Below are 18,878 nucleotides of genomic sequence, written 5' to 3'. Positions count from 1 at the left end.
GCTATTGCGACTGTCATGTCCAGTATAGCAACAAAACTATAAGGTGTCAAGAAAAATTTTGACAACTTAACTCAAGCCGAAATTTGAAGTATAAAAACATGTGCCGATGATAAATAATAATTTACTTTGAAATTTTAGAAACAATTATCAAATTAAATAGCTTTAAAATTTAAAAAAAAAAGGAATGGGCAGAAAGAATAAAAATAAGCGGGAAAATAATAATGCTTCGGGAGATCAGCTCAATGTGGAAGCGCCAAGCAGTAATTTTAAAGAGAAAAATGAGAATAAGAATACGCAAAATGAAGTTAATATTTCTAAAAATAATGAAAATCCTGGAGTTGATAACGCTAAATCAAATAATGAAAATCAAAGAGACTATCGACGAAAAAGGTATTCAAATAATAGATATTGGGCAAATAACAGAAGATATTACAAAAGAAGATATAGTGATAGTAGATATCATGAACACGAAGATGAAAACGGTAGGGAGGCTAATGACAATTTCAGCAAAGCACCTAATATGGGTGAAGAAGGTTACAACACACACGCAGATAATCGAAATAATAATTTTAGTAGAGACGGAACATGCAGGCGACCATATTCCAGAAATTGGGATAACTCTTGGGAAAATGTTAATAGAGATTCGGAAAACCCTTTTCGATATGAAAGAAACGATACTTATGAATACAATAGAAGTTGGAGAAATAGGCCAAACCCGGAGCATGAAAATTGCAAAGAAAAAACACCAACTGAAGAAGATAATCAAAAATCCAGAAATGAAAGTTCAGAGCACAAAAGTTCGAAATCTGAAAGCGAATTCAATAAGTTAGAATCCACATTCGAAACAAAAGGTAATGAAATTGGCTCGAACAACTGCAGTAAAACAGATTTTTCAAAAGAGGTAAATAATGAAATGGATAATATGTCGAATGAAAAATTGGGAAATAAAAACTTATCGAAGGCAGCCGCACTAAACCAAAAAGTAAAGCTAGAAGAAAAAAAAACAGTTGCAAAGCCTGTTCTACCACTGCCCTCAGTTAAAATAAAGAAAGAGCCTCACTCTCATTCTGATAAAAATGAATCTAGCAGCGATGTCGATTCTTCTAGTAGCTTAGCAACATGTAGCAATGATGAATTAAAAAGTACTCACAAAGTTAAAAAGAATAAGGAACATAATTTAAAAACAAATGAGAAATGTGAGAATCTCGTTGAAGAAGAAATTGTTTACATGGGAAAATTGAAAAACTTTGAAAATTTAATTGATGAAGATGAAAGTTCCAATGAAGCTAAAAAACATTGTATTTTATGCGAGAAAAAGGTTAGTGTTTTTATACTATTTTTGAAATTTTATTATTGTACGTTGGTTGTTGCAGGGTCACACATCTTTTCAATGTTTTATGGAATGCAAGAATTGTGGCGAAAAATATCATAATTTAAAAATGTGCCCAAAATCTGCAAATTTAAGTGTAATGTTGCAAAATTTTATGGAATTTTGTTTACAGCAATGTTATCAATATGATCCAGAGCAAAAATTTACGTTTATTAGAGATAATTTAGCGACAGAATTAATTCCAGGCTTAAATCAAACTCGTCTACTTATTGACAATATCAGTAACAGTGGCAGCATGTTTAAAAATAGAGGAAAAAGAAAACGGAAAAAGGAATATGAAAATGTAAATGAATACGATAGTGATTCTGAAAGTAGCTCTTCATCTGCAAACGTTTCCAAAGTAAAAAAGAAAAAAAAGAAAGATAAAATGCAATACCAATTACCATTTTTTCCAATGACTACGCCTCCTTTTAATCCATTAGCAGCAGCTGCAATGATGGGTTTCAGTCCAGCTGCTTTTTTGGGAAAGAAAGATTAAAATAAATCCAATTTGTTTCCAAAAATATATGAAGACGCATAAAATTTATGAATTCAGTAATATGTAAATAAAATTTAGAGTCAGTATAATAAGATTTAGTTATTAGGAGTAATAAATATTTAAATAATACACATCAGTGTTCACATATTTTTATTTTGTAGATAAAAACTATCATTTTATATTATAAATTATATTTCATTTCAGAGCTCTTCTAAACTTTCCCTTAATTCCTTCAATGCTTGCTGGGAGATTCTTGACAAACTTCCTTCGTGTGATATAGGATCTTCATTTTGCAGAATATTGTGACATTCATACAAGTAACCAACAGCTTCTTGAAGTTTGTTTTTGAATTCGTCAATAGAGATTTTTTTCTCACAAAAATATGTTTTTGCTAGCAAAACTACTGGTATATGTAATTCATATAATAATATCGCTTTCGAGCGACTTAATCCTGGTTCGAAAATTTTAATGACCTCTATTACTTGGCGGCACAAATTTTCTTTATATTTTATTTGTTCTGTCGTTAATTTATTCATTTCATAACCCTCAACTCTACCATACATTTCTATTAAACTTTGACGTAAACTTGTTTGAATAAAATGTAATGGACTTAAAGTATTTGAAAATTTTCTGTATAAAATTTCAACAGCTTCTAATCTTTCTGGAGAGGGTTCTATTGCATAAGCTGAATCGACCTCCGATTGTATTCTATTTATGGTCTGTGAAACTATATCATGCGGTATTGTAGAACTACATTGTGAACATTTCCATAAGGCGTTGGGATCTAAAAATGTACAGAATTATATGTGTGTAAGTAAAATCAATTATATGTACATTTAACAAAAATTCAATGTAAATATACATACATATGTATATTAAAATAGATAGATATAATGTTGACAATACATATATGTAAGTACATTATTATACTTATGTACATATTATTATTCAGGAATTTCTTAAATACCATACGTACCAAAAGGATCTGTTGTTGAAATTAAACCTTTTAAACATTCTTTACACTTGAGTGAACTAAAATATGTTCCTAGTTCAGTAGGATCAGAACATCTTTCACATTTGCAAACAAAATATTTTCCTGCTTTTAAATGTTCTTGTCTAGCAGCCGTTCCATCTAATGTATAAGTGTAGGAATGATTTAATTGTTGTCCTTTTTTCAAATCAACCATAGCTCTTAAACGTACACGAAAATTTTCCGAAGGGTATATACTTCTTGTTGTGTTTGGGACACAACTATGCGCTAAAATACCAGTTATTGGGAATAAACACCGTACAGGATAACCAGCTGCTGTGCGAGCTTCAAATGCGTTCACTTCAAGTATTCCAATAGCTCGCATTATTTGTTCTTCGGAGAAGCGATCTAATTTACATGGCCCTCTTAAATATTTTGCAACATTAATTAAATCGGCATTCCATATCTCCTTATTTTCTTGTCTTGGCTTATCATGATATTCCATTGGTTCAACCTCGTTTTTCCATCTTTCTGGGTCTTTTTCCATTTTCAACAGCAACCTTTATTAAATTAAATAAAAAAATTGTTAATTATTATGTACATATGTATATATGTGTACGCATGTTTTATTTGGTTGAACAAAATGTATATACTTATGTATGCATTTACATCAAATCGCTTTAAATATTTCATATGCTTAATATGTGCCTAAAATATTATTTTCTTAGCTTTATTAAAAAGACAAAATACGTGTACAGACTTACATATTATTATCTAATAAAATATTTATATTCCTAGTGGGTAATTTAACTTATTGAATTTAATGGACCCTTGAAGAACCTTACAAATTCAATTCGTATATAATACATAGGAACATACATATGTATGTATGCAATTGTGCATTAAAATTTCTTTCTTTAAAAATACCGTAACACACGGTTTCTCAAATCAACAAAATAGCTAAGCAGGTGATGAATATAAACGAATCCTTATATTTATCCAAGAAGGTATTTATCAGAAACAGGATAATTTCTCATATGTATGTATGTATATAAAAAGAACAAAATACTTCAAAAATAGAAAAAATTTTTAACAAATTTAAAAGTATTAGGAAATTTTTCGGAAATTGTTATTTTAGTTTTCTGAAATTAAATCCCAATCAGAAATCGAAGTGCGACCAAATGTGAAAGGATTCTGATTAAAGTATGTAACCTAAGTACATATATTAATTTTGTCTTTCTTTTAACATTAATAAAAAAATAGTTTGCCCATATTTAAGAAATCAAATTGATTTAATCATTTCATAAGACAATTTATTGCTTTATCGAAAATTTTTTTCTAATTAAATCGAATACTATTAATTTAAAATCTAATTTAAGGAATAAAAACCAACAGTTCTCGGATCACAACACAAACAATCATTTATTCTAAATTTACAAAATTATAATTTTGATGAATTTTTGGTGTGCAAGACGTATACAAGACTTATACGAGTATATTATATAATAATTGAAAAGAGAATTTTTCCTCGAGTGGAAATAGAACATTGCGCTAATATTAAAGGGAATTATATGTTATATAACATATGTGATATATGTAATAATCTGTAATTACCATTATACATATATTGTATATACGATATTCTAATTACTGCCTTCCAAAAAGTATTACATAAGCTGTCTTTTGGAAGACAGTATGTAAATTTAAAATGATAGTTTACTTGCAAATGATTAAAGATTTAATTTCACTTGCAAAACAATTTTAAGATTTGCTATAGGTTTTGGCAAGTTTCTACAGATTTTTTCATCGTAAAGAAATACCTTTACTCCATTTTAAAAATCTTTTTTAAAAATTTCTAAATATGAACCAAATTTAAACGCATTTACATATGTATGTATAACAAACGCATTTTAAAAATACAAAAATTAAATTATTCGTATATTAAAATAATTTCATCTATTCAATTTGTTAATGCGTTTTGGATATTATCCAAGGATGAAACAAACATTTTTTAAATAAAATATTAGAATCATCCTGTTATATGTATGTATGTTACACAATTTGAATTAAATACATATATTCAAATAATTATTATTAGTATTGTTATTATTATTGTTTCAGATGACTTCTTCAATGGGTTCCTGGTCAATAAAAATTAAAAATACTGCAAAATTTTTCAATTGCGTATTACGAAATTTATGCTGCAACATAATATATAAGCCCGAAACTCATAAAACTCGAAATGTCATATTAGAAGGCGTTGTATTTCGAGGAACGGAATAAAAAAAAATCTGATGTGGTCAGTACATAACCGACCGCAATGTATATTGCCTAGTTTAGTGAAAGTATTACAGAAGATTATGAAAATGCATTTTGAATACTACCTTTCAATTTTAAGGAAATAAGTAAATTTTTAGCTAACATAATTAGAACAGTGTAAATGGCTCTTAATAGAATTTCGCTTTGCACTATCAGAATCCCCCAAAAAGTTCACCAGTTAGTTTCGGTAACAACCGCAGAACTCAAATATCAAATTTCAAAAATTTTCAAATCCGTTCCGTAGGTATGGTAAAAAATGTGAAATCGACCCTAAGTTCGGTTTCCGAGTCCTGATTTTTAAAAAAAATTTTTTGAATCGTTGTTTTAACACCCGAAATTCAAATTTTAAATTTCAAGGAAATTGGTTCATTATTTCTCTTTATATATACGCAAAAATGTAAAATTGGCCCGCAAAAAGGTTCAATTCCTGAGGTCTGCACACACAGACCGATAGACCAAGAGACCTACAGGCGGATAGACCGACATCTCCCTGTAAGTAGTTTACTTACTATTATACGAAAATTCGACATCCAAAATTTCGTGCCATCACATAATCTATCTCATTGTATACAATGCGGTCGATAAAAATAAACTTTTACACACAAACATAAGTAAAAGCACACTTTTAAGATCTACATATTAACAAAACAAAAGCTTCTGTCGTTTAATTAAATTTCGTTTGAAAAATCTCATTTTATTTGTTAAGTACACAATTTGTCAAAAACGTATCGAATATAAAATAAAATATTAAAATACAATTAATTTTATAATTTATAATTTAAATAATTTAACTGAAAATTCGAATTTAAAATTTTTAATAACATTCACTTATTTTTTGCGTAATGCAGCAACATTTAAAAACACAAAGAAATTCGAATAATTTTGAAGGTTTTGTACTTGAACAAAGGAATATTTTGAATAAGAAGAAGTTAAGAAAAATTAACCAAACCGATAAAAAAATTTTATAAAACTTTTGAATTATATTCATTTTTAACATATCAATTACGAATAAAAAATTTAATAAAACGTCTGAACAATTATTTAATATCAATTATATAATTTTTAACATATTCTACCTTAACGGTGTTATGCAATCCAATTGAGGGCACCCATATGTATCATTATTTAAATTTTGAAATTTTGTTTTAGCTTCACTAAATATTTTACATTCTAAATGATGATCTTTATTATAATCAATACAATTTTCACATAATGGCCATTTACATTTTGGGCAACGTGATCCATCATTATTACAATCTAATTTACAATAACATCCTAAGCAAATAACTGGAGAATTAACTTTTGGACCATAAATAAATGGTAATTCTTCAATTATGATTTCATCACAAATTATTTCATCAGTTGTTACTAAATATCTTCCCAATATTGGATTCGATTTTATTTCAATTATATTACTATTCAATGTTAATTTATTAACCATCTTCAAAGCTCAAAAATTCTTATAATACTGATGATAAAATAATATTAGAGGTCATGAAATAATAACATTTCAATATTAACATTATGCTTTTCCTATATGTATACACATATTATGTATAAATAATATTATATGTACATTATATACATGAAATACGGGTATTTATTTAGCTCAAAATAGTTTATTAAGAAATATCTATTGTATTGTTTTTTTTTTTAATTTTTAACAAATTCAAGTTAAGCACGCGCAAATTTCTATTCAAATTATTTATATTCTATTTTTATTTATTTCTTGTCGACACTATTTGTATAGTACGTATGTATATGCGGTTATAAGATTGTGGATATGTATACGTAATATTGAAATATTTCTAACGTACGCTAAATTGAATAATACTCGTATAATATTGCCAATGTTCCAAAAACAAAATATATATATATCTACATACATATATATATATATGTATTTATATATATATATATTCAGATATACATATATATTTCATAATATATATATATAATATACATTTGTATAATATAATATTCAAATTGAAACTTACAATTTAAAACTTACCTTCTAGAATTACAGATATTTACATTACAAAAAACTTCAATGCCACCTTGTTAAGAAGAAACTTGCAAAATGTAAACTTAATTTTTTTGCGAATTTTGACAACTGACTATTCTGAATCAGGATGTGAGCAAAATATTTTGTGCGTAGGTCAAAATTAAATATTAAAGTTGTTTGAGTCGGAGATATATTAAAATTGTCTTTAATGATAATTTTAAAAGTTATATTTTATTAAGAAATAATTAGATTAATATAATTAAAATTTAATGTATAATTTGTTTGGACAATTATGGTATTCTGCACATTCTGTATGATTACTTTATATTTTAAATATTCTTGAGAATTTTTTATATGTAAGAAAAATGCATTAGAAAAAAATGTTTTCTGCATTAAGGGAAAACTCCGAATATTTTGTATTTAAAATGTGAAACTAAAATTATTTCAAATGTTATCGTGAGGAATCTCCTCGAAATTTCTTGCAATCGAATTAAATATATAATAATTCCCTATAGGTATATTCGAAAACCCGGGGGCCAATGAATATTCAAAAACTCATATATTATAAGTTTTCTACCCTACTAATAATTTGTTATTGTAAGATTATTAAAATTAAACAACAATAATGTAATAATTTCTAAGTTTTAATATGTACATACATACAACATCAATATGAAAATTTAGAATTAATTAAATTTTAATATATACATACATATATAATAAAATTAATTTTAATTTTCGTCCTGTTTTTTTTAGTTTCTAAAATTTAGTTTGGCAATGCTATTTTCATTTATAGATTAAGAATTTTTTTTAATAGTTTTATACATTTTTCTATAACAGCACAATAAATAACAATGTGGCTACCGCAAATAATTTTAAAAATTAAAATTTTTTTAAAAATTTTGCTTATAACCAAAAATACAATATTGTTTTAATATGTATGTATGTACAAAAAAATTTTTTCATATACGCAAAGAAAAAAAAAAACTGATTATGTTATTAAATAAGATTTGCATTTGTAATATTGTACAAGAAATTAATTAATTTATTTATTATGCTTGTATTTAATATGTATGTATGCCAAATTATCATTTGAACTGCCATTTATGTAAAACTAGATGAAGAACTAGAACAAGAAAACGAGAACGAGAAAAAATAGAGTTGATCTTGTCAACTCTGTGATACCCGTACGAATTTGAAGTCCTATATGTGAATAAATATGCCATGACTGCCTATGGGACAAACTATGACTTTAAGTTGCCATATTACCATATTAATTTATGCCAAATTTCAGTACTGTGTTTTTTGAAATACTGTGTGCGTCAAACTACTATTAAAGTTGTACGACAGCTACCAGAAGGAGCCAAGTAACTTCAACGATTTTTACCAAACACGTTAGCCCTACTAATATATTCGCTTGTGTGAAATTTCAATACCGTAGCTTCTAAAATTTCTGAGATATAGCCAAATAAATTTTGAAGTTATATGGCAGCTACCCGAACCGGTACCCCGATCATGTCCAATTTAAATAGGATTCTGGCACTTACTACAATAAATCATTTGTGAAAATTTGGTGAACTTAACTCAATTAGTTTTTGAGTTATCGTTGGGGCGGACGGACGGACAGGCAAAGCTAAATCAACTCAGAATTCGACGCTGACCAAAAACATACACTTGAGTCTATATCTAAGACCGTTATTTCTTAGCGTTACAAACGGTAAGGCAAATTTAGTATACCCTTCGAACATACGTTCGTACGGGTATAATTATGTAATAACAAAACACATATTCCAAAATAAATATGTAGTCCGTGACTTCAAAATTGCAGTAAATATTGTATTGTCAAAATTGGTGAAATTGTGCAATATATAACGCATCATAAACCGAATTGTGTATCAAAAACGTATTACCGCAATTTTGAAGTCAAAGAGTGTTCACATAACTCAATATTATTCTAAAATTTTAAAATCTTTTTCATATTATTATTATACATAATTCTTAAAGCAACTTAATTTTTTATACTGAATTTTTTTATATAGATTTCATTCAAACAGCAATAATTAATTTTTATAGATTTCGATCTTTGTTTTAAATGTAATTTTAATAATTAATATAATTTAAGAGAATTGACACAAAACACAAAGTGTTATACAACTAAAGATTTTAATTTTTCAAAAGCAATTATGTTTTAATAATAAAAAAAAAATATTTTGAATATTCGTTTTATTTGAGTGAAAATATGCAATGAACATATCTTACAATTCGCTGGGACAATTACCAGTACCTAACCTTTAATTTTTTTTATTTGAAATACATGAAATAAAATAATATACAATATTTTAAATTGTACATGAATAAATTTGCTTTGATGCTATATGAATTATTTATTTATTGATTAATATTTTTTTATGATGAAAACACAAAAATATTTATTTTTAAATGCATACATCATTTAAGACTTTGTATATTTATTTAAAATTTTATTATTAACGAAAACATGTATATATATATATATATATATATATATTTTTTTATATATATATATATATATATATATATATATATTTATATATATTATATGTATGTATAGATAAAAATATGAATATAATTATGTTGTTAAAATATTGTTATTTGTCTGGGAAAATCTAAATATCTACATGTTTTTATGTGTGTTTTTTAGTATATATTTGTCACAAGATTTCATTTTATAACTTCTGATGAAAAACGTTTTTATTTTTGATTTCGTTCCAAATCAAATAAATTATTTAATTTTCTTTTTTTGCAATGTCTGTTTAAATTTCTTAAATATTTGTGACGTGGACATGGACGTGGACGTGGACTAGAGATTTTATTTTACAATTGATATACTTTTCAGTATATTTACTATAGTTTTAATGTAATATTATGAGTTAAAGAGAGAAAGAGACATTGTCCAAATTGAATAAGATATTAATATAAGAAATATTTATGGGAGGACATTTCCTACATCACAATAAATTGATTTTTGAATTAACTTTTGGAGATCTATTTATTAACATGATCGTGTATTTCACCAAGTGAGAAGAAAGTAAGTGACTATCATTATATTTTTATAATGTAATTTTAGAGTTTCAAGAATTTTTTCGTCTTGTATATTTCGTTTTTCTGAAAATGTATACAAAATTTAATTGTTATTCATTAAATTTGTTTTTGAATGTGATAGGTTATAATTATGGTATTTTGAGAAGGAGTGTGAAAATCCAATTGAAATAATGGGTAATCTTATTGGAGAAATGACATACATTTGTTTTTTAAGGTGATCCGTCCAGTCAATAATTTAAGAAAAAATGAAAAACCCAATTGAAAAAATAAATACATATTTAATCTTGTTGGAAAAATGAAATATCCATTAGAAAAACGGAGAACTCTGATTTGAAAGGGAAAAAAATGCGAGATGAAAAAGCGATACATAATTAATCTGCACATTTCTCTCTCATTTTTAGAGTCTAATCGTGTAATTGAACGCCTCAAAGTAAATTACTATAAGACTAATCTGAACACCATTTTCTTGCGACATTTTCTAAATAAATAATTTGCTAAAATAAAATTTTATAATTAAAATCGTAATCTATATCAAAATAAATGTAAAAATATGGCAAGTCTTAATATAAAAATGAGATGATTAAATTGGAATTTTTTATTCCAAACGATGCTCTAATAGATATTTTTAAAAATAAAATCCCTACTCCTAAATATAAAAAAAATCTTTAAATACGATTTGCAAGTAGTGTAAATGATATTATTAGATAATATTAAAGATGTTATACGATTTCAGGCATTGATTACAAAAATTAAAAAATAAAATCTTTATTTTTGCTTTAATTTTTTGTATGAAAATCAAACAACTCTTACTTAAATTATGCATTAACCATTTCGCAAAAATAGAAACGAACGAGAAAAAAGCAATATTATAACTAATTTTAATTTCTCAAAAGTCTAGATTTAAGAATGCTCAAGCTAACAGTTGAATGTAATACCAAATTATTAGAATTAACACAACGCAACATTCCGGCTCACTCATTTAGCGCAATAGTGACCGGCTCATTCCTTCCATAATCAGTAAAATAATAGCGAAATGATGGAGAAGGAAAAGTTAAGGAAAATTTGTAATAAATAAAATTAGGAAAAACAATATTTTAACACCACTATTGCAATTTTCAGAATTTTCAGTTCTTACATTCGTATAATTACTTACCTTAACGGAGTAATACAGTCCAGTTGAGGACAGTTGAATAAATTAAGATTATCCACTTGGAATTTTACTTTGCAACTTTTAAATATATTACATTCATCCTTATGAACATTAACCTTAGTTTTACATCCGTTGCATAATGGCCAATTACATTGTGGACAAAATTTATTTTTTTTCAGGTCAACTGGACCACAGCATTCGAGGCAAACTACAGGACCTGATTTTGGTCCATACACAAATGGTTCTTCGTCGACAACGGTTTCGCCACATTTTATATCTTCCTCGAGTAGAGCATATCTTCCTAAATCACTATTTACTTCAGTTTTAAATTTTTTCATATTGAATAAAATAGTAGTTCTCTCGACTCAATTGTTAATATGCACTATTTTAAAGTGCAATGATATTATTTTTATAATGTATTCAATATAAAAATACTTTATGCGATTTGAAAATAAAAATAAATCGCCACAGTGGGCAATAATGTCAGAAACATCTGATCTTTCGGAATTAAAGTAAATATGTAATAGGTAATCTATTTTTAGAAATTTTATATTAAATTATAATACTAATCGTTTTATTCCAATATTAACGGTTGAGTTTGCGGTTAAATTGAGGTTATGTAGATCTTTGAAGCTGTTACGACATCTGTTGATAAATCATAAAAACTTGTGGAATTCTAAATGAACCTATTTTACATATTTTATTGTAATAAAAAATACAAGGACGAGTTGAATGTAATTATTTTATTTAATAATTTATCTGACCACTTTTAAATTTATCAAAATCGTAAAATCCTGCCTTTACTTGCCTTCCACCAAAAAAACGTCCATTAAGATCGACTACTGCTTTAATAGCACTTTCGATTCGTTTGAATTCTACAAAAATTCTTACTGCTTCATCTGGAGTTGCACCTGGCACTTCATGTATCGCGACAGACACAACATCACCGTATTTTGTATTGCATTCATCTTTAACTTCTGGTTCCAATTCTGCGTCAACGTCACCTGGACCCACCATATTTCTTAGAAGTACAACTTTACTTGGAGATTTCATAATTTCCGTTATACTGGGTTCCGGTTTAGGTGGTTCAATTACTGCAGGAGCTGGAGCTGGTGGACTTGGTGGTGGAAGTGGGGGTATGAATAGTTCCTTTTCATGTATAATTCGACCGCCTCTTTTGGAAGTTTTTTCAACTTGTAATGCAATAGACATTCCTTGTTCTTGTTTACCAAGACCTTGTCCATCTTTAAAACCATATTTTGCCATAATTTTAGCTGCAACTGAGCTAGTTCCATATGGTGTAGTCACATTCGCATTCGATAATTCTAATTTCTCTGGTATGATTGCGGTACTTTCTTGTAGCGAAGGAGGTGGAGCAATTGCCACACCAGAAGTACGCGAAGGTGTTGCAGATGGAGGTGATTTTTCGTAAGAATCTTCATCATTCGAGCGTCCCGCAAATCCTGAAAGCTTCACGGGAGGTGAATCTTCGTGAGGTTTACTAATTCGTTTCCTACGGTCTCTGTGATAGTCATCTCTTTTATCCCTCTCTCTATCCCGATCTCGTTTATCTTTTACTAATTTTTCATATTCATTTGGCCATAAAGGATTATATTCATCTACGAAATCCCATTCATTCGTTATTTCAGCTGGGGGTAATTGTCCAACAGGAACTGTAACTTGCACTTGAGATTTCTTTACCTCTGGTTTTTTTATGTGGTCGCTGTTGCTAAAAAGATCTTCAACTTTCTTTGGTCTACTTAAAGTTACAGTTGGCATTAGACTCGGCTTTTTTGGTACCTCCTTTTTGGGTGGAGGTAAAGTAGCTTTTTTAATCGCTAGTTGTGTTTGCAACATTTTAATCCCTAAGAGAAATAGAAGTTAAACAATGGTATCAAATTAAAAGTAAGTATATGGAAGTATTTAATAAACACTTCAATGTGAAGTTTATGTGTACCTGATGACCAACCATCAAGTTGCTTTTTAGTATCCAAATCGTCGTATAGGTCCATTTTATATGCGTACGTTTCTAAAATAAAACTTCAAGGAGAAAAGTTTTGTAATTGTGCCGACAATAATAAGTTTTTAATAAGGATTATATTTTACAAATATTTGTTTACTTTGATATAAAATATTTTTTCATATCAATGTCATTTTGACAACCGAATTTTCAAATAGAGATAAAGATTAGTTTATTGGGAGACTCACATAATATTATATTATAAAAGTGAAGCGTTCAGAAAAAATAAAAAATCAAAAAGTTTCCTAAAAAATTCCAAGAAATCAACCGGAAAGCGCGTTTTGTAAGAATCATTGCATTTCGTACATTTCTTATCCCATTTCTTTGTTTTTTTCGCGTATTAGTTTCAAACAAATTTAATAAAAAAATAAAAAACTGTTGCATTACATATTTTTAAACTAAAAATTTTACTTGTCATAAGTTGCAAAGAAACAATTTTTGAAACTTTTCCGCAAACTTAGGGAACATAGATTTAATGAACGTAGAGTTCTAAAAGTTTCTGATTTTTAACTGAAAATAAATGGGTAGGTAAGAATATGAGGCGAGCTCTCCTTTAAAAACATGGCGTTGAAAATTTTATTAAATTAATGAAATTTTTCTATAATAGGTTTTTTTTTAAATTAACCTTATTTTTTATTTTGCTTCGCGAAGCGACATTTTTCGATATAATATTTTATGTTAAATTTACACAGACTGGTATGCTGTAATCATAATTACAATATTGGCCCTGCGGTATATAGAAATTGAGTCGACGGGTTTATACATTATTGCAATTATAAAGCATAATTGGGGTTCATATAAAAAGTGACAATCAAAACATTGTTTTAATGTGCACGGCTAAACAATACACACGTTTGGGATTGAAAATTTGGACTCAATTTGTTTCGGTTGCATGACAATTTTGGTTGTGTACATGTAAATACATAAAACTTTGACATAACAAAAATATCAAGGCTTAGACTAATGTCTTTATAAAGACATTTAGATATAAAGACAACTAAAAGTGCGAATGTATTTATAACAAAATTACATTTCTGAGTTTTTTTCTTTCTTTTTTTTTTAATGAATTTTGCCTATTTCCAAGTTTTTGATGAAAAAATTTGACTAACTTATGGAAACGGAAAATAACCTGAAGTTCCGAACCTAAATGGACAGAAAGATTTTTCCGTTTTTAGGTACTATCATGATCATTGCGTTTATATAAAGTTAAAATTATTTTGCTTTATGTGATGTGAAATTGTTTTAAAAAAACACCACTAGATCCCACAAGATGTCATTTAATATAAATTGTCAAGAGTGACGTTTAAGTATAAATGTCACCTAGTATATATTTGACATTTGAAAATTAGTCCACTCAAATAATTTCTTTGGCGTGTTCTTGTCGGTTGTCGTCTCGTGTCGTGTGGTGAAGAAATCCGCAGTTTTATAAAACTAAGTAATTTGATAAATTAATTGGTTCCTTAAGCATAATCAAAAGTAAAAATTAAATGTAAGTAATTATTCCATTATTATTAAATGGGAAAAATAGTGTATTTTTTGATTTTATAGTTTTATCTTTGAAATTCTAAATGTTCATTAAAATAGGTTACTTAATTCGAAAATTTTTATCTTTAAAATTAAAAGAAATATTTCCAATAGTTATTTTTGAAGATAATAGGTAATTTTTTTTTTATTAAGAAGAATTCCTATAACAAGTAAAAGGTGAAATATGCCGGTTATTTGATTAATTTTTAACTTTTATCTGACTTGAAATTACGTAATTGGTACATTTTCAAATGTACTCTTTGATTGGTTTTAATAATTTTAAATTGGGGTTAGATTAACATATGTACATACATAATTCATAAAAAAATATTGTGCTGTTCCCATTAGATAATTAAGCTGAAAATTTCTTTGCTAAAGCTTATTGCCTTTTAAAAGACTTTAAAATTAGTGTTTTTTTTTTTTTCTTTTCAAAAGTTCAAATATTTTTTCTGCAAAATTTGACGTCACAAAAGAATAAAAAAATCGATATTCATATCCATACATACATACATATATTAAGTAGATACCTATTTACACGAAGAAAAGTGAAAATTTACTCAGAAATATCAAAAGTTGTTAATTATGTGTTAATTATTTAAAATTAAGCAGAATACCTTAGGAAATAATTATTTTTATTAGTATATTTTATAATTAATGTATTATGTTATTTTTTATTAAGTTGGCAATTTTTTTTAAATCACATGCTAATGGTAAAGAGGAATTACATAAAAATGAAGATTTTCTACTTTAAAATATTCATAAAAATTTATAACATATTAGGCAATATTTATATCAATTGCATTACTGTTTAGTTGCCCAGGTAAAATTTATTCTTAAATCACAAATAAAATCTTCTATTTTTATTAGATACATACATATAAAAGTTTATGTATGGATATATATTTGCATACATAACTATTTAAATTTGGGCAAATATGAGGTTAATGGAAGGAGAAAGACGTTATGAAAATACGTTATAAAATTGAAGTTTAATAATAAGAATAAAAAGTATCACTATAATAATTATTCTTAAAAATCTCTAAAACACGTGAAATTTTTAGATTTTGGTTGATCACAACAATACGATAAATTTGTTGCATATACCTACCTATGGTAAAATATCCAGCAAGAATTTAAAATGTCCAACAGCCATCTATTTTTGAAATCAGCTTTTCCACGTGCTCCACTACAGAATGGATTAGGAAGATTTGTTCCTCAAATGCAAAGGATCACATTGAAATTTTGCAAAAACAATGGATCAAGTAGGGGCATGAGGGATTTCATTGAAAATGACTTAATTGATTTTGCAAAAAATAATCCTGGAACTGTGGTATATGTAAAGCCTAGGCGACATAGAACCCCAGTGATGGTTGCCGAATATTTAAATGGAGAAAGAGAATGGGTTAATTGTCGAAATAATTCCCGCGATGAAATAAATAAATGGGTGAATTTATTAAAAACCCAAAATGGTCCATCTAGTTCAATTCGTTTGAGAAAAATGTGGCACACAGATAATCCATCAATTCAAGGTCCTTGGACACCTTTTACTTTAAGACATCCAGTTCAAAATCTAATGCAGTTTCCAAATAAAGATTTAGCTCGACCTTTAGATGTTGAAAAATCGGCTACGGAACGGGTTATTGAATTAATGGAAAAGCAAAAAATTAATTAAAATAAGAATTCAATACAAAATTTATAATTTAGGCATAAGAACTATTAGAAAATATATAGTATAAATAATTTGAATTCTTTGAATTAATTTCTGAAGTTATTATTTTATTATCTGGATAAGTCTAATTCATTTATAAAGTACTTATGATATTAAAAAATATGATTGTACATATTTTCCTAATTGCATAATTTTATATATTCTTCTGGTAGGTGCCTAAATAAATTTAATCTTGTTTAGTTAATGCCATTTGTATTCCATTTAAAATATTAATTTTATTTTCGCTTAACAAATAATAGAGAAATATGGTCTAAAAATAAATTTAAAGCTAGAAAACTATTGTATTAAGAAAAACAACAATACAAAAATAAGAAAGTGTAAGTTGGCAACAATTTAAAAACAACTTTCCTTATTTTTAAAAAAATTTCAAACAAAAGCTATTTTTAAAAGAAACGCGAGCCAATGTCCTAACCAAACTAAACAAGCAAAAGAAATCTAAAGAAATAAATTCAAATACTTATGTATGTATGTATTGAAATAATTCTGTAACAACAAAATCATTTTGTATTGCGACTTATATTTGCGAATATTTCTCTCTTTTTGTACATACATATGTACACATGTATATAGTGTCGTTCAACTATCAGAGAAGTTGTTGTGGTTTTGTTATCAAGCTATGTGTAGCAAATAACGCATTATTTTAAAAATAAATCAATCTATACGTGTTGGTAATTAATTAGAAAAAAATTTTTAAATATATATTTTTGTCTATGAGAAATGAAATAAAAATTTAAATGCTGAAATTAAACTGTTGCACATACGATATTGTATGTATGTAGATACATATGTGTATCTATTTATTTTTTCTATGTCGGAAGCGCCTAAAGTTAATAAACTCATAGAGCCTTGACCAAGGTGATGAGGGAAATTTAGTTTTATTTATATAGTCATTTAGCAATTAAATAAACTTTCGACAAAGGTTTACATTATTTTTGTACATATTTATGCATGCATGTATTTTTAAAATACATACATATATTTTTTTTCTAATTTTGTAATGTGTCTATTTACGTTTGTGTTTTAAATATTTTTTTAAGATGGCTCCACCATCATATTCAGATTTAGGTAAACAAGCTCGTGACATCTTTGGAAAAGGATATCATTTTGGGTTATGGAAATTGGATTGTAAAACTAAAACTCCATCTAATATTGAATTCACCACTTCTGGACACTCAAATCAAGATACTGGAAAAGTATTCGGTTCTTTAGAAACCAAATACAAAGTAAAGGATTATGGTTTAACTTTTACTGAAAAATGGAATACCGATAACACATTGTTTACTGAAGTAGCAGTTGCTGATAAACTTTTAGAAGGACTTAAATTGTCTTTCGAAGGATCTTTTGCTCCACAGTCTGGGTATAACGAATTTGTGATTTAAAAAAATATTTTTAAAACATGATTTTATATTATATAGAAACAAAAGTGGAAAATTCAAGGCTAATTATGGCCAAGAAAATGTCCAAATTAATTCAGACATAAATGCCGATTTGGCTGGTCCTTTAATTAATGCTTCTGGTGTATTTGGATACCAAGGATGGTTAGCTGGATACCAAACAGCTTTTGATACACAAAAATCTAAAATAACAACAAATAATTTTGCTTTGGGTTATACTACTCCTGATTTTGTCTTACATACAGCTGTGTAAGTAATACGTACTTAGTATATATTGAAAACTACCGAACCAGGATATTTGATACCTTTCTTTTTGTTTTAGTAATGATGGTCAAGAATTCAGTGGATCAATTTTCCAGAAATGTTCTGATCAATTAAACTGCGGTGTTCAACTATCTTGGACTTCTGGTTCAAATGCCACTAAATTTGGTATTGGTTGCACTTACAAATTAGATTCAGAAGCAACTGTACGCGCTAAAGTAAATAATGCAAGCCAAGTCGGTTTGGGATATCAACAGCGACTTCGTGATGGAGTTACTTTAACTTTATCAACATTGATTGATGCCAAGAATTTCAATGCTGGTGGTCATAAAATTGGTGTAGCACTTGAATTGGAAGCATAAATAAATCCTTCGCTAACATAATATATACATAAATTTAACTTTTATTTTTAATGCTAAATAAAAATAAAATAAGGAAAAGAAAATGTATAATTTTCGTCTGATTTTAATAGTACATCAACTTAAAGAAAACGCAGTATATTTTTAAGGTTAAAACATGTTTTAAGTCAAAATAATATTGAATGTTATAAAAGTAGT

The 18,878-nt window shown here is 27.1% G+C and overlaps 5 protein-coding genes across 6 annotated transcripts; 3 read left to right on the top strand and 2 right to left on the bottom strand.

Moving 5' to 3' along the window:
• Window positions 1-82: 82 nt before the first annotated feature.
• Window positions 83-1,993, top strand: LOC129615265 (probable serine/threonine-protein kinase clkA). Its single transcript, XM_055530385.1, has 2 exons — window positions 83-1,318; window positions 1,374-1,993. Exons 1-2 carry the CDS (start codon window positions 185-187, stop codon window positions 1,866-1,868), a joined length of 1,629 nt encoding a protein of 542 aa, XP_055386360.1. The 5' UTR covers window positions 83-184; the 3' UTR covers window positions 1,869-1,993.
• An 8-nt stretch (window positions 1,994-2,001) lies between these two features.
• Window positions 2,002-11,886, bottom strand: LOC129615266 (SET domain-containing protein SmydA-8). Of its 2 annotated transcripts, none has more exons than XM_055530387.1 (3): window positions 11,397-11,886; window positions 2,845-3,398; window positions 2,002-2,652 (listed from the first exon to the last, which is right to left on the bottom strand). In XM_055530387.1, exons 1-3 carry the CDS (start codon window positions 11,729-11,731, stop codon window positions 2,069-2,071), a joined length of 1,473 nt encoding a protein of 490 aa, XP_055386362.1. In that variant the 5' UTR covers window positions 11,732-11,886; the 3' UTR covers window positions 2,002-2,068. The 2 variants fall into 2 exon arrangements, with proteins under 2 accessions (XP_055386362.1, XP_055386361.1); XM_055530386.1 differs by lacking the exon at window positions 11,397-11,886 and adding an exon at window positions 6,234-6,611.
• A 214-nt stretch (window positions 11,887-12,100) lies between these two features.
• LOC129615267 (splicing factor 45) lies at window positions 12,101-13,535 on the bottom strand. The gene is made up of 2 exons (XM_055530388.1): window positions 13,351-13,535; window positions 12,101-13,258 (listed from the first exon to the last, which is right to left on the bottom strand). Exons 1-2 carry the CDS (start codon window positions 13,403-13,405, stop codon window positions 12,141-12,143), a joined length of 1,173 nt encoding a protein of 390 aa, XP_055386363.1. The 5' UTR covers window positions 13,406-13,535; the 3' UTR covers window positions 12,101-12,140.
• A 1,230-nt stretch (window positions 13,536-14,765) lies between these two features.
• On the top strand, window positions 14,766-18,773 carry LOC129615048 (voltage-dependent anion-selective channel-like). Its single transcript, XM_055530099.1, has 4 exons — window positions 14,766-14,902; window positions 17,704-18,023; window positions 18,082-18,309; window positions 18,383-18,773. Exons 2-4 carry the CDS (start codon window positions 17,704-17,706, stop codon window positions 18,681-18,683), a joined length of 849 nt encoding a protein of 282 aa, XP_055386074.1. The 5' UTR covers window positions 14,766-14,902; the 3' UTR covers window positions 18,684-18,773.
• LOC129615049 (39S ribosomal protein L43, mitochondrial) lies at window positions 14,775-16,850 on the top strand. The gene is made up of 2 exons (XM_055530100.1): window positions 14,775-14,902; window positions 15,999-16,850. Exon 2 carries the CDS (start codon window positions 16,076-16,078, stop codon window positions 16,607-16,609), a length of 534 nt encoding a protein of 177 aa, XP_055386075.1. The 5' UTR covers window positions 14,775-14,902; window positions 15,999-16,075; the 3' UTR covers window positions 16,610-16,850.
• Window positions 18,774-18,878: the final 105 nt, after the last annotated feature.

The sequence above is a fragment of the Condylostylus longicornis genome, unplaced genomic scaffold (assembly GCF_029603195.1).
Source record: "Condylostylus longicornis isolate FDR11 unplaced genomic scaffold, ASM2960319v2 ptg000135l, whole genome shotgun sequence".
In the NCBI taxonomy this organism is placed as follows: Eukaryota; Metazoa; Arthropoda; class Insecta; order Diptera; family Dolichopodidae; genus Condylostylus; species Condylostylus longicornis.
This window is presented reverse-complemented; position numbering and strand designations above follow the sequence as displayed.

What these genes read in the sequence shown, in the direction of transcription:
- LOC129615266 (XM_055530386.1), bottom strand. Translation starts at nt 6,598, where the DNA reads ATGGTTAATAAATTAACATTGAATAGTAATATAATTGAAATAAAATCG. An exon ending in GATTGCATAACACCGTTAAG is followed by an intron (nt 3,399 to 6,233) that starts GTAGAATATGTT and finishes AATTTAATAAAG; the next exon opens with GTTGCTGTTGAAAATGGAAA. An exon ending in TTCAACAACAGATCCTTTTG is followed by an intron (nt 2,653 to 2,844) that starts GTACGTATGGTA and finishes GTACATTTTTAG; the next exon opens with ATCCCAACGCCTTATGGAAA.
- LOC129615048 (XM_055530099.1), top strand. Translation starts at nt 17,704, where the DNA reads ATGGCTCCACCATCATATTCAGATTTAGGTAAACAAGCTCGTGACATC. An exon ending in TCTTTTGCTCCACAGTCTGG is followed by an intron (nt 18,024 to 18,081) that starts GTATAACGAATT and finishes TATATTATATAG; the next exon opens with AAACAAAAGTGGAAAATTCA. An exon ending in TTTGTCTTACATACAGCTGT is followed by an intron (nt 18,310 to 18,382) that starts GTAAGTAATACG and finishes TTTTTGTTTTAG; the next exon opens with TAATGATGGTCAAGAATTCA.
- LOC129615267 (XM_055530388.1), bottom strand. Translation starts at nt 13,405, where the DNA reads ATGGACCTATACGACGATTTGGATACTAAAAAGCAACTTGATGGTTGG. An exon ending in ACTTGATGGTTGGTCATCAG is followed by an intron (nt 13,259 to 13,350) that starts GTACACATAAAC and finishes TATTTCTCTTAG; the next exon opens with GGATTAAAATGTTGCAAACA.
- LOC129615049 (XM_055530100.1), top strand. Translation starts at nt 16,076, where the DNA reads ATGTCCAACAGCCATCTATTTTTGAAATCAGCTTTTCCACGTGCTCCA.
- LOC129615265 (XM_055530385.1), top strand. Translation starts at nt 185, where the DNA reads ATGGGCAGAAAGAATAAAAATAAGCGGGAAAATAATAATGCTTCGGGA. An exon ending in GTATTTTATGCGAGAAAAAG is followed by an intron (nt 1,319 to 1,373) that starts GTTAGTGTTTTT and finishes TGGTTGTTGCAG; the next exon opens with GGTCACACATCTTTTCAATG.